The 14,458-nt window shown below is 35.1% G+C and overlaps 1 protein-coding gene across 6 annotated transcripts in view; it reads left to right on the top strand.

Moving 5' to 3' along the window:
- The window catches only part of LOC120635850 (zinc finger protein 2-like), a 40,069-nt gene extending 39,446 nt beyond the window's left edge, over positions 1 to 623 (top strand). For all 6 annotated transcript variants that reach the window (XM_039907039.1, XM_039907043.1, XM_039907042.1 and 3 more), the window contains one exon: positions 431 to 623. In XM_039907039.1, the coding sequence (XP_039762973.1) occupies positions 431 to 595 (165 nt within the window). In that variant the 3' untranslated portion in view covers positions 596 to 623. The remainder of the gene's footprint in view (positions 1 to 430) is intronic.
- Positions 624 to 14,458: the final 13,835 nt, after the last annotated feature.

Raw genomic sequence — 14,458 nt, 5'->3', positions numbered from 1 at the left:
ATTTTTTTAAAAGTATGGAATTAATCTCCATTAAATTATCTCGACAATAGTATGTAAAATATCTTGATTCCGTGAACTAACAAGGCTATAATAATAAAAATAGCCGCCGAAATGAGGCGAAAAAAAATTTTTCGATCGTAAAGCACTCTCTGATACTTCGCATCATGAGTCGTGCAATAAATAAAGTAGCTCAAAGAGTCGCGAAGCTAAGTGGTATTTAGCGGGGCACATAGCTCGGTTAACCGATGGACGTTAGGGCCCCGAGATGCTGGAATAGCGACCCCACACCGATAAACGCAGCGTTGAAGACAGGATAAGACGTGGTATTTGGAACTCCCTACAAAATACCTATTTACGATTAATGATGACACACGTATCACTTCTGACGTCAGCTTATATTGTCTTATGTGACGTACTTTATTTTATTCAGGTCCACACCGGTGCGAAGCCTTACGAGTGCCACCTCTGCAACAAAACGTTCACGCAATCTGCTTCAATGAAGAAACATATACAGAGGGTTCATTTGCGTCAGCCGCCTAATATAAAGAAAAATGGCGGCGAGGTCACGGAAAAGACGAATTTAGAAGCTTTATAGTTAATAATAAATTTATTTGTAAATTTTATGTCTCGTCTTTATTTTTTACTTCATCATGACATATATCCATTACCACATCACATTGATCTCCTGGTTGTTGACATTACAGCTAACATCAACTTCGGTGGATCCATAGAATCGAAAGCCCAAAAACTTGGTTTTTCTTAATAAAGTTAAGCGGCACCTCCCCGGGTGTCTTGGTATCCATGAGGATAAAAAAGTGAGGTTAGGTTGGGTTAGTGAGGTTAGGTTGGGTTAGTGAGGTAAGATTGGGTTAGTGAGAGTCTGCTAAAAAACTATAGACCATCACTTCTGAGCCATGTATATAAGCTGTTCTCAAGGGTTTTTACAAATCGTCTCGCACGAAGACTTGACGAATTCCAACCTCCAGAGCAGGCTGGGTTTCGAAAGGGCTTCAGTACCGTGGACCACATACACACCCTGCGGCAAATAATGCAGAAGACCCAGGAGTATAATCTCCCACTTTGCTTAGCGTTTGTGGACTACGAAAAAGCTTTTGACTCTGTTGAAACCTGTGCTGTTCTGGATTCACTGCAGCGGTGACAAGTTGATCTAAGTGCTGAACTCATTGTAAGATGCCGCATCAATGACCGTCCACGTCCAAGAACATCAAATACAACCAATCCACATTCGAAGAGGAGTGAGACAGGCAGAGGTTATATCCCCAAAACTTTTTACGTCCGCCCTCAAGGATGTATTCAAGGTACTGGACTGGAAAGGTCGAGGTGTGAACATAAATGGCGAATAAGTACATCTCACACTTGCGATATCACACGACATTGTGTTATTGGCAGAGTCGCTGCATGAACAAATGCTGTCTAGTCTCAGCAATTCTTCCAGACGAGTAGGCCTCAAGATGAACGTGGACAAAACAAAACTGATGTTTAATGAGTACGTCATCCCAAAGTCAGATACCGTCGATAATGTCAGCATCGTAGTTGTCCAAGAATATATCTTGACGGCCGATTGGCGCAGTGGGCAGCGACCCTGCTTTCTGAGTCCAAGGCCGTGGGTTCGATTCCCACAACTGGACAATATTTGTGTGATGAACATGAATGTTTTTCAGTGTCTGGGTGTTTATCTATATATTATAAGTATTTATGTATATTATTCATAAAAATTATTCATCAGTTATCTTAGTACCCATAACACAAGCTACGCTTACTTTGGGACTAGATGGCGATGTGTGTATTGTCGTAGTATATTTATTATTATTTATTTATATCTATCTAGGTCAAATTATAAAACTTGGTAGAAAGAACTTCGACAAGGCAAGCTGACAGAAGAATTCAGTTGGGCTGGTTGGACACTGACAGTCGATCTGATCCACAAATTTAAAGTCGCGCAATGCGCGAAAGCAAAGAGAGCCTCCCAACATAGCTCGCTCCATAGCGAGCTATGTTGGGAGGCTCTCTTCGGGATAGAATTCGCAACGACGAAATCCGTAGAAGAACCAAGGTCACCGACATAGCTCAAAGGATAAGCAAGTTGAAGTGGCAGTGGGCGGGTCATGTCTGTCGTAGGACCGATGGCCGTTAGGGCAGACGTGTTCTAAAGTGGAGACCGCGAATCGGTAAGCGCAGTGTGGGACGACTGCCAGCCCGCTAGACAGATGACCTTAAAAAGGTTGCTGGAAACGGTTGGATGAGAAAGACGGAGGACCGTGTGTTGTGGTGCGCTCTTGTAAAGGCAGTTCTGCAGTGGACGTTAGTAGGCTGTTGATGATAATGATAAGGCTCAAGTTTATTTTATTTTATTTATTTATTCCCATCTTACATTTTTGTCATTACAGGAAAAAGTTATCCTAATACGACAATGCAGCATGTTATGTAAATTTTAATAATATATATAACTACTAGCTGTTGCCCGCGACTTCGTCTGCGTTTGATTTTGTTTTTAATGTATTTCGCTAAGCCTCATATTATATCATAGCCATAGTAGTATATATATATATATAACATGTGACTGTCAATTAATTATAGACAAATAATTTGCAATAAAATGAAATTGCGAATATAATTAAAGATCTAAGCTATGCTATCTCTTAAGTTAGACCAGACTTCTCACGGTGTGCCAATTTAATTTAAAATCGGTTAAGTAGTTTAGGAGTCCATCGCGGACAAACATCGTGACAGGAGATTTATATATATTAAGATAATGCATATGATAAAATCCAAATCGCTATATTTATGAGTACACTCAGAGTGCAACAAAATAAATCTGTCTTCTCGGCTATCACATTGAGGGTACGGAGTGCGCGCGTCAGTGGGGCCTCCTTCAGTAGCTTGGTGCGCCCGTTCGGCACCGCCAGCAGCGATGGCCGGCGCCTCCGCCAAACATACCGGTCCGTCACACGCAGGCTTACCAGGCGTAACACATAAGCATTACATATTAGTCAGTACTCTAACAACATACGTTACGAGTGTAAGTTCTTCTTTCTAGAGTCGACTTTGACTTATGATTTTGACTTATGTCTTTGACTTATGACTTTGACTTATGACTGTCTTATGACTTAGACTTCTGACTTTCTCTTACGATGTAGACTTATGACTTTGTCTTACTCCGTCAACTTTGACTTATGATTTTGACTTATGTCTTTGACTTATGACTGTCTTATGACCTTGACTTATGACTATCTCTTACGATGTAGACTTATGACTTTGTCTTACTCCGTCGACTTTGACTTATGATTTTGACTTAGTTCTTTGACTCAGGACTTTGACTTATAACTTTGACTTATGATTTTGACTTATGTCTTTGACTTATGACTTTGACTTATGACTGTCTTATGACTTAGACTTCTGACTTTCTCTTACGATGTAGACTTATGACTTTGTCTTACTCCGTCAACTTTGACTTATGATTTTGACTTATGTCTTTGACTTATGACTGTCTTATGACCTTGACTTATGACTATCTCTTACGATGTAGACTTATGACTTTGTCTTACTCCGTCGACTTTGACTTATGATTTTGACTTATGTCTTTTACTTAAGACTTTGACTTATGACTGTCTTATGACTTAGACTTATGACTATCTCTTACGATGTAGACTTATGACTTTGTCTTACTCCATCGACTTTGACTTATGATTTTGACTTATGTCTTTGACTTATGACTACATCGTAGGAGATAGTCATAAGTCAAGGTCATAAGACAGTCATAAGTCAAAGACATAAGTCAAAATCATAAGTCAAAGTCGACGGAGTAAGACAAAGTCATAAGTCTACATCGTAAGAGATAGTCATAAGTCAAGGTCATAAGACAGTCATAAGTCAAAGACATAAGTCAAAATCATAAGTCAAATAACTAAGTCAAAGTTATAAGTCAAATTCAAAGTCATAAGTCTAAGTCAATGTCGTAATTCGAAAGTCAAAGACATAAGTCAAAATCATAAGTCAAAGTCGACGGAGTAAGAAAAAGTCATAAATCTACATCGTAAGAGATAGTCATAAGTCAAAGTCACAAGACAGTCATAAGTCAAAGAACTAAGTCAAAGTTATAAGTCAAAGTCCTCAGTCAAAGTCCTGAGTCAAAGAACTAAGTCAAAATCATAAGTCAAATAACTAAGTCAAAGTTATAAGTCAAATTCAAAGTCATAAGTCTAAGTCAATGTCGTAATTCGAAAGTCAAAGACATAAGTCAAAATCATAAGTCAAAGTCGACGGAGTAAGAAAAAGACATAAATCTACATCGTAAGAGATAGTCATAAGTCAAAGTCACAAGACAGTCATAAGTCAAAGAACTAAGTCAAAGTTATAAGTCAAAGTCCTCAGTCAAAGTCCTGAGTCAAAGAACTAAGTCAAAATCATAAGTCAAAGTCCACAGTCAAAGTCCTGAGTCAAAGAACTAAGTCAAAATCATAAGTCAAAGTCGACGGAGTAAGACAAAGTCATAAATCTACATCGCAAGAGATAGTCATAAGTCAAGGTTATAAGACAGTCATAAGTCACAGACATAAGTCAAAATCATAAGTCAAAGAACTAAGTCAAAGTTATAAGTCATAAGTCGACGTCGTAAGACAAAATCATAAGTCTACATCGTAAGAGAAAGTCATAAGTCAAGGTCAAAAGACAGTCATAAGTCAAAGACATAAGTCAAAATCATAAGTCAAAATCCTGAGTCAAAGAACTAAGTCAAAATCATAAGTCAAAGTCGACGGAGTAAGACAAAGTCATAAGTCTACATCGTAAGAGATAGTCATAAGTCAAAGTCATAAGACAGTCATAAGTCAAAGAACTAAGTCAAAGTTATAAGTCAAAGTCCTGAGTCAAAGAACTAAGTCAAAATCATAAGTCAAAGTCGACGGAGTAAGACAAAGTCATAAGTCTACATCGTAAGAGATAGTCATAAGTCAAGGTCATAAGACAGTCATAAGTCAAAGACATAAGTCAAAATCATAAGTCAAAGTCCTCAGTCAAAGTCCTGAGTCAAAGGACTAAGTCAAAATCATAAGTCAAAGTCGACGGAGTAAGACAAAGTCATAAGTCTACATCGTAAGAGATAGTCATAAGTCAAGGTCATAAGACAGTCATAAGTCAAAGACATAAGTCAAAATCATAAGTAAAAGAACTAAGTCAAAGTTATAAGTCATAAGTCAAAGTCGACGTCGTAAGACAAAATCATAAGTCTACATCGTAAGAGAAAGTCATAAGTCTAAGTCATAAGACAGTCATAAGTCAAAGACATAAGTCAAAATCATAAGTCAAAGTCGACGGAGTAAGACAAAGTCATAAGTCTACATCGTAAGAGATAGTCATAAGTCTAAGTCATAAGACAGTCATAAGTCAAAGTCATAAGTCAAAGACATAAGTCAAAATCATAAGTCAAAGTCGACGGAGTAAGACAAAGTCATAAGTCTACATCGTAAGAGATAGTCGTAAGTCAAAGTCATAAGACAGTCATAAGTCATAGACATAAGTCAAAGAACTAAGTCAAATAACTAAGTCAAAGTTATAAGTCAAATTCAAAGTCATAAGTCTAAGTCAATGTCGTAATTCGAAAGTCAAAGACATAAGTCAAAATCATAAGTCAAAGTCGACGTCGTAAGACAAAATCATAAGTCTACATCGTAAGAGATAGTCATAAGTCAAAGTCACAAGACAGTCATAAGTCAAAGAACTAAGTCAAAGTTATAAGTCAAAGTCCTCAGTCAAGGTCCTGAGTCAAAGAACTAAGTCAAAATCATAAGTCAAAGTCCTCAGTCAAAGTCCTGAGTCAAAGAACTAAGTCAAAATCATAAGTCAAAGTCGACGGAGTAAGACAAAGTCATAAGTCTACATCGTAAGAGATAGTCATAAGTCAAGGTCATAAGACAGTCATAAGTCAAAGACATAAGTCAAAATCATAAGTCAAAATCCTGAGTCAAAGAACTAAGTCAAAATCATAAGTCAAACTCGACGGAAAAAGACAAAGTCATAAGTCTACATCGTAAGAGATAGTCGTAAGTCAAAGTTATAAGACAGTCATAAGTCAAAGACATAAGTCAAAGAACTAAGTCAAAGTTATAAGTCAAAGTCCTGAGTCAAAGAACTAAGTCAATATCATAAGTCTAAGTCGACGGAGTAAGACAAAGTCATAAGTCTACATCGTAAGAGATAGTCACAAGTCAAGGTCATAAGACAGTCATAAGTCAAAGACATAAGTCAAAATCATAAGTAAAAGAACTAAGTCTAAGTTATAAGTCATAAGTCAAAGTCGACGTCGTAAGACAAAATCATAAGTCTACATCGTAAGAGATAGTCATAAGTCAAAGTCACAAGACAGTCATAAGTCAAAGACATAAGTCAAAATCATAAGTCAAAGTCGACGGAGTAAGACAAAGTCATAAGTCTACATCGTAAGAGATAGTCATAAGTCTAAGTCATAAGACAGTCATAAGTCAAAGTCATAAGTAAAGACATAAGTCAAAATCATAAGTCAAAGTCGACGGAGTAAGACATAGTCATAAGTCTACATCGTAAGAGATAGTCGTAAGTCAAAGTCATAAGACAGTCATAAGTCATAGACATAAGTCAAAGAACTAAGTCAAATAACTAAGTCAAAGTTATTAGTCAAATTCTTAGTCATAAGTCTAAGTCAATGTCGTAATTCGAAAGTCAAAGACATAAGTCAAAATCATAAGTCAAAGTCGACGTCGTAAGACAAAATCATAAGTCTACATCGTAAGAGAAAGTCATAAGTCTAAGTCATAAGACAGTCATAAGTTAAAGTCATAAGTCAAAGACATAAGTCAAAATCAACAGTTAAAAAACTGAGTCAAAGAACTAAGTCAAAATCATAAGTCAAAGTCGACGGAGTAAGACAAAGTCATAAGTCTACATCGTAAGAGATAGTCATAAGTCAAAGTCATAAGACAGTCATAAGTCAAAGACATAAGTCAAAGAACTAAGTCAAAGTTATAAGTCATAACACAAAGTCGACTTCGTAAGACAAAATCATAAGTCTACATCGTAAGAGAAAGTCATAAGTCTAAGTCATAAGACAGTCATAAGTCAAAGTCATAAGACAAAATCATAAGTCTACATCGTAAGAGATAGTTATAAGTCAAAGTCATAAGACAGTCATAAGTCAAAGTCATAAGTCAAAGACATAAGTCAAAATCATAAGTCAAAGTCCTCAGTCAAAGTCCTGAGTCAAAGGACTAAGTCAAAATCATAAGTCAAAGTCGACGGAGTAAGACAAAGTCATAAGTCTACATCGTAAGAGATAGTCATAAGTCAAGGTCATAAGACAGTCATAAGTCAAAGACATAAGTCAAAATCATAAGTCATAAGTCAAAGTCGACGTCGTAAGACAAAATCATAAGTCTACATCGTAAGAGAAAGTCATAAGTCTAAGTCATAAGACAGTCATAAGTCAAAGACATAAGTCAAAATCATAAGTCAAAGTCGACGGAGTAAGACAAAGTCATAAGTCTACATCGTAAGAGATAGTCATAAGTCTAAGTCATAAGACAGTCATAAGTCAAAGTCTTAAGTCAAAGACATAAGTCAAAATCATAAGTCAAAGTCCTCAGTCAAAGTCCTGAGTCAAAGGACTAAGTCAAAATCATAAGTCAAAGTCGACGGAGTAAGACAAAGTCATAAGTCTACATCGTAAGAGATAGTCATAAGTCAAGGTCATAAGACAGTCATAAGTCAAAGACATAAGTCAAAATCATAAGTCAAAGTCGACGGAGTAAGACAAAGTCATAAGTCTACATCGTAAGAGATTCATAAGTCTAAGTCATATGACAGTCATAAGTTAAAGTAATAAGTCAAAGACATAAGTCCAAATCATAAGTCAAAGTTGACGGAGTAAGACAAAGTCATAAGTCTACATCGTAAGAGAAAGTCAGAAGTCTAAGTCATAAGACAGTCATAAGTCAAAGTCATAAGTCAAAGACATAAGTCAAAATCATAAGTCAAAGTCGACGGAGTAAGACAAAGTCATAAGTCGACATCGTAAGAGATAGTCATAAGTCAAGGTCATAAGACAGTCATAAGTCAAAGACATAAGTCAAAATCATAAGTCAAATAACTAAGTCAAAGTTATAAGTCAAATTCAAAGTCATAAGTCTAAGTCAATGTCGTAATTCGAAAGTCAAAGACATAAGTCAAAATCATAAGTCAAAGTCGACGGAGTAAGACAAAGTCTTAAATCTACATCGTAAGAGATAGTCATAAGTCAAAGTCACAAGACAGGCATAAGTCAAAGAACTAAGTCAAAGTTATAAGTCAAAGTCCTCAGTCAAAGTCCTGAGTCAAAGAACTAAGTCAAAATCATAAGTCAAAGTCCTCAGTCAAAGTCCTGAGTCAAAGAACTAAGTCAAAATCATAAGTCAAAGTCGACGGAGTAAGACAAAGTCATACGTCTACATCGCAAGAGATAGTCATAAGTCAAGGTTATAAGACAGTCATAAGTCAAAGACATAAGTCAAAATCATAAGTCATAGAACTAAGTCAAAGTTATAAGTCATAAGTCGACGTCGTAAGACAAAATCATAAGTCTACATCGTAAGAGAAAGTCATAAGTCTACATCGTAAAAGAAAGTCATAAGTCTAAGTCATAAGACAGTCATAAGTTAAAGTCATAAGTCAAAGACATAAGTCAAAATCATAAGTCAAAATCCTGAGTCAAAGAACTAAGTCAAAATCATAAGTCAAAGTCGACGGAGTAAGACAAAGTCATAAGTCTACATCGTAAGAGATAGTTATAAGTCAAAGTCACAAGACAGTCATAAGTCAAAGACATAAGTCAAAATCATAAGTCAAAGTCGACGGAGTAAGACAAAGTCATAAGTCTACATCGTAAGAGATTCATAAGTCTAAGTCATATGACAGTCATAAGTTAAAGTAATAAGTCAAAGACATAAGTCCAAATCATAAGTCAAAGTTGACGGAGTAAGACAAAGTCATAAGTCTACATCGTAAGAGAAAGTCAGAAGTCTAAGTCATAAGACAGTCATAAGTCAAAGTCATAAGTCAAAGACATAAGTCAAAATCATAAGTCAAAGTCGACGGAGTAAGACAAAGTCATAAGTCGACATCGTAAGAGATAGTCATAAGTCAAGGTCATAAGACAGTCATAAGTCAAAGACATAAGTCAAAATCATAAGTCAAAGAACTAAGTCAAAGTTATAAGTCATAAGTCAAAGTCGACGTCGTAAGACAAAATCATAAGTCTACATCGTAAGAGATAGTCATAAGTCAAAGTCACAAGACAGTCATAAGTCAAAGACATAAGTCAAAATCATAAGTCAAAGTCGACGGAGTAAGACAAAGTCATAAGTCTACATCGTAAGAGATTCATAAGTCTAAGTCATATGACAGTCATAAGTTAAAGTAATAAGTCAAAGACATAAGTCCAAATCATAAGTCAAAGTTGACGGAGTAAGACAAAGTCATAAGTCTACATCGTAAGAGAAAGTCAGAAGTCTAAGTCATAAGACAGTCATAAGTCAAAGTCATAAGTCAAAGACATAAGTCAAAATCATAAGTCAAAGTCGACGGAGTAAGACAAAGTCATAAGTCGACATCGTAAGAGATAGTCATAAGTCAAGGTCATAAGACAGTCATAAGTCAAAGACATAAGTCAAAATCATAAGTCAAATAACTAAGTCAAAGTTATAAGTCAAATTCAAAGTCATAAGTCTAAGTCAATGTCGTAATTCGAAAGTCAAAGACATAAGTCAAAATCATAAGTCAAAGTCGACGGAGTAAGACAAAGTCTTAAATCTACATCGTAAGAGATAGTCATAAGTCAAAGTCACAAGACAGGCATAAGTCAAAGAACTAAGTCAAAGTTATAAGTCAAAGTCCTCAGTCAAAGTCCTGAGTCAAAGAACTAAGTCAAAATCATAAGTCAAAGTCCTCAGTCAAAGTCCTGAGTCAAAGAACTAAGTCAAAATCATAAGTCAAAGTCGACGGAGTAAGACAAAGTCATACGTCTACATCGCAAGAGATAGTCATAAGTCAAGGTTATAAGACAGTCATAAGTCAAAGACATAAGTCAAAATCATAAGTCATAGAACTAAGTCAAAGTTATAAGTCATAAGTCGACGTCGTAAGACAAAATCATAAGTCTACATCGTAAGAGAAAGTCATAAGTCTACATCGTAAAAGAAAGTCATAAGTCTAAGTCATAAGACAGTCATAAGTTAAAGTCATAAGTCAAAGACATAAGTCAAAATCATAAGTCAAAATCCTGAGTCAAAGAACTAAGTCAAAATCATAAGTCAAAGTCGACGGAGTAAGACAAAGTCATAAGTCTACATCGTAAGAGATAGTTATAAGTCAAAGTCATAAGACAGTCATAAGTCAAAGACATAAGTCAAAGAACTAAGTCAAATTTATAAGTCAAAGTCCTGAGTCAAAGAACTAAGTCAAAATCATAAGTCTAAGTCGACGGAGTAAGACAAAGTCATAAGTCTACATCGTAAGAGATAGTCATAAGTCAAGGTCATAAGACAGTCATAAGTCAAAGACATAAGTCAAAATCATAAGTCAAAATCCTGAGTCAAAGAACTAAGTCAAAATCATAAGTCAAAGTCGACGGAGTAAGACAAAGTCATAAGTCTACATCGTAAGAGATAGTCGTAAGTCAAAGTTATAAGACAGTCATAAGTCAAAGACATAAGTCAAAGAACTAAGTCAAAGTTATAAGTCAAAGTTATAAGTCAAAGTCCTGAGTCAAAGAACTAAGTCAAAATCATAAGTCAAAGTCGACGGAGTAAGACAGTCATAAGTCAAAGTCATAAGTCAAAGTCATAAGTCAAAGACATAAGTCAAAATCATAAGTCAAAGTCGACGGAGTAAGACAAAGTCATAAGTCTACATCGTAAGAGATAGTCATAAGTCAAGGTCATAAGACAGTCATAAGTCAAAGTCATAAGTCAAAGACATAAGTCAAAATCATAAGTCAAAGTCGACGGAGTAAGACAAAGTCATAAGTCTACATCGTAAGAGATAGTCATAAGTCAAGGTCATAAGACAGTCATAAGTAAAAGACATAAGTCAAAATCATAAGTCAAAGTTATAAGTCATAAGTCAAAGTCGACGTCGTAAGACAAAATCATAAGTCTACATCGTAAGAGAAAGTCATAAGTCTAAGTCATAAGACAGCCATAAGTCAAAGTCATAAGACAAAATCATAAGTCTACATCGTAAGAGAAAGTCATTAGTCTAAGTCATAAGACAGTCATAAGTCAAAGACATAAGTCAAAATCATAAGTCAAAGAACTAAGTCAATGTTATAAGTCATAAGTCAAAGTCGACGTCGTAAGACAAAATCATAAGTCTACATCGTAAGAGAAAGTCATAAGTCTAAGTCATAAGACAGTCATAAGTCAAAGACATAAGTCAAAGAACTAAGTCAAAGTTATAAGTCAAAGTCCTGAGTCAAAGAACTAAGTCAAAATCATAAGTCTAAGTCGACGGAGTATGACAAAGTCATAAGTCTACATCGTAAGAGATAGTCATAAGTCAAGGTCATAAGACAGTCATTAGTAAATGACATAAGTCAAAATCATAAGTCAAAGTTATAAGTCATAAGTCAAAGTCGACGTCGTAAGACAAAATCATAAGTCTACATCGTAAGAGAAAGTCATAAGTCTAAGTCATAAGACAGTCATAAGTCAAATTCATAAGACAAAATCATAAGTCTACATCGTAAGAGAAAGTCATTAGTCTAAGTCATAAGACAGTCATAAGTCAAAGTCATAAGTCAAAGACATAAGTCAAAATCATAAGTCAAAGTCCTCAGTCAAAGTCCTGAGTCAAAGGACTAAGTCAAAATCATAAGTCAAAGTCGACGGAGTAAGACAAAGTCATACGTCTACATCGCAAGAGATAGTCATAAGTCAAGGTTATAAGACAGTCATAAGTCAAAGACATAAGTCAAAATCATAAGTCAAAGAACTAAGTCAAAGTTATAAGTCATAAGTCGACGTCGTAAGACAAAATCATAAGTCTACATCGTAAGAGAAAGTCATAAGTCTACATCGTAATAGAAAGTCATAAATCTAAGTCATAAGACAGTCATAAGTTAAAGTCATAAGTCAAAGACATAAGTCAAAATCATAAGTCAAAATCCTGAGTCAAAGAACTAAGTCAAAATCATAAGTCAAAGTCGACGGAGTAAGACAAAGTCATAAGTCTACATCGTAAGAGATAGTCATAAGTCAAAGTCATAAGACAGTCATAAGTCAAAGACATAAGTCAAAGAACTAAGTCAAAGTTATAAGTCAAAGTCCTGAGTCAAAGAACTAAGTCAAAATCATAAGTCTAAGTCGACGGAGTAAGACAAAGTCATAAGTCTACATCGTAAGAGATAGTCATAAGTCAAGGTCATAAGACAGTCATAAGTAAATACATAAGTCAAAATCATAAGTCAAAGTTATAAGTCATAAGTCAAAGTCGACGTCGTAAGACAAAATCATAAGTCTATATCGTAAGAGAAAGTCATAAGTCTAAGTCATAAGACAGCCATAAGTCAAAGTCATAAGATAAAATCATAAGTCTACATCGTAAGAGAAAGTCATAAGTCTAAGTCATAAGACAGTCATAAGTCAAAGACATAAGTCAAAATCATAAGTCAAAGAACTAAGTCAATGTTATAAGTCATAAGTCAAAGTCGACGTCGTAAGACAAAATCATAAGTCTACATCGTAAGAGAAAGTCATAAGTCTAAGTCATAAGACAGTCATAAGTCAAACACATAAGTCAAAGAACTAAGTCAAAGCTATAAGTCAAAGTCCTGAGTCAAAGAACTAAGTCAAAATCATAAGTCTAAGTCGACGGAGTAAGACAAAGTCATAAGTCTACATCGTAAGAGATAGTCATAAGTCAAGGTCATAAGACAGTCATTAGTAAAAGACATAAGTCAAAATCATAAGTCAAAGTTATAAGTCATAAGTCAAAGTCGACGTCGTAAGACAAAATCATAAGTCTACATCGTAAGAGAAAGTCATAAGTCTAAGTCATAAGACAGTCATAAGTCAAAGTCATAAGACAAAATCATAAGTCTACATCGTAAGAGAAAGTCATTAGTCTAAGTCATAAGACAGTCATAAGTCAAAGTCATAAGTCAAAATCCTGAGTCAAAGAACTAAGTCAAAATCATAAGTCAAAGTCGACGGAGTAAGACAAAGTTATAAGTCTACATCGTAAGAGATAGTCATAAATCAAGGTCATAAGACAGTCATAAGTCAAAGACATAAGTCAAAATCATAAGTCAAAGAACTAAGTCAAAGTTATAAGTCATAAGTCAAAGTCGACGTCGTAAGACAAAATCATAAGTCTACATCGTAAGAGAAAGTCATAAGTCTAAGTCATAAGACAGTCATAAGTCAAAGACATAAGTCAAAATCATAAGTCAAAGTCGACGGAGTAAGACAAAGTCATAAGTCTACATCGTAAGAGATAGTCATAAGTCTAAGTCATAAGACAGTCATAAGTCAAAGTCATAAGTCAAAGACATAAGTCAAAATCATAAGTCAAAGTCCTCAGTCAAAGTCCTGAGTCAAAGGACTAAGTCAAAATCATAAGTCAAAGTCGACGGAGTAAGACAAAGTCATAAGTCTAGATCGTAAGAGATAGTCATAAGTCAAGGTCATAAGACAGTCATAAGTAAAAGTCATAAGTCAAAATCATAAGTCAAAGTTATAAGTCATAAGTCAAAGTCGATGTCGTAAGACAAAATCATAAGTCTACATCGTAAGAGAAAGTCGTAAGTCTAAGTCATAAGACAGTCATAAGTCAAAGTCATAAGACAAAATCATAAGTCTACATCGTAAGAGAAAGTCATTAGTCTAAGTCATAAGACAGTCATAAGTCAAAGTCATAAGTCAAAATCCTGAGTCAAAGAACTAAGTCAAAATCATAAGTCTAAGTCGATGGAGTAAGACAAAGTTATAAGTCTACATCGTAAGAGATAGTCATAAATCAAGGTCATAAGACAGTCATAAGTAAAAGTCATAAGTCAAAATCATAAGTCAAAGTTATAAGTCATAAGTCAAAGTCGATGTCGTAAGACAAAATCATAAGTCTACATCGTAAGAGAAAGTCATAAGTCTAAGTCATAAGACAGTCATAAGTCAAAGTCATAAGACAAAATCATAAGTCTACATCGTAAGAGAAAGTCATTAGTCTAAGTCATAAGACAGTCATAAGTCAAAGTCATAAGTCAAAATCCTGAGTCAAAGAACTAAGTCAAAATCATAAGTCAAAGTCGACGGAGTAAGACAAAGTCAGAAGTCTACATCGTAAGAGATAGTCATAAGTCAAGGTCATAAGACAGTCATAAGTCAAAGACATAAGTCAAAATCATAAGTCAAATAACCAAGTCAAAGTTATAAGTCAA

This window comes from Pararge aegeria, chromosome 27 (assembly GCF_905163445.1).
Source record: "Pararge aegeria chromosome 27, ilParAegt1.1, whole genome shotgun sequence".
NCBI lineage: Eukaryota > Metazoa > Arthropoda > Insecta > Lepidoptera > Nymphalidae > Pararge > Pararge aegeria.
This window is presented reverse-complemented; position numbering and strand designations above follow the sequence as displayed.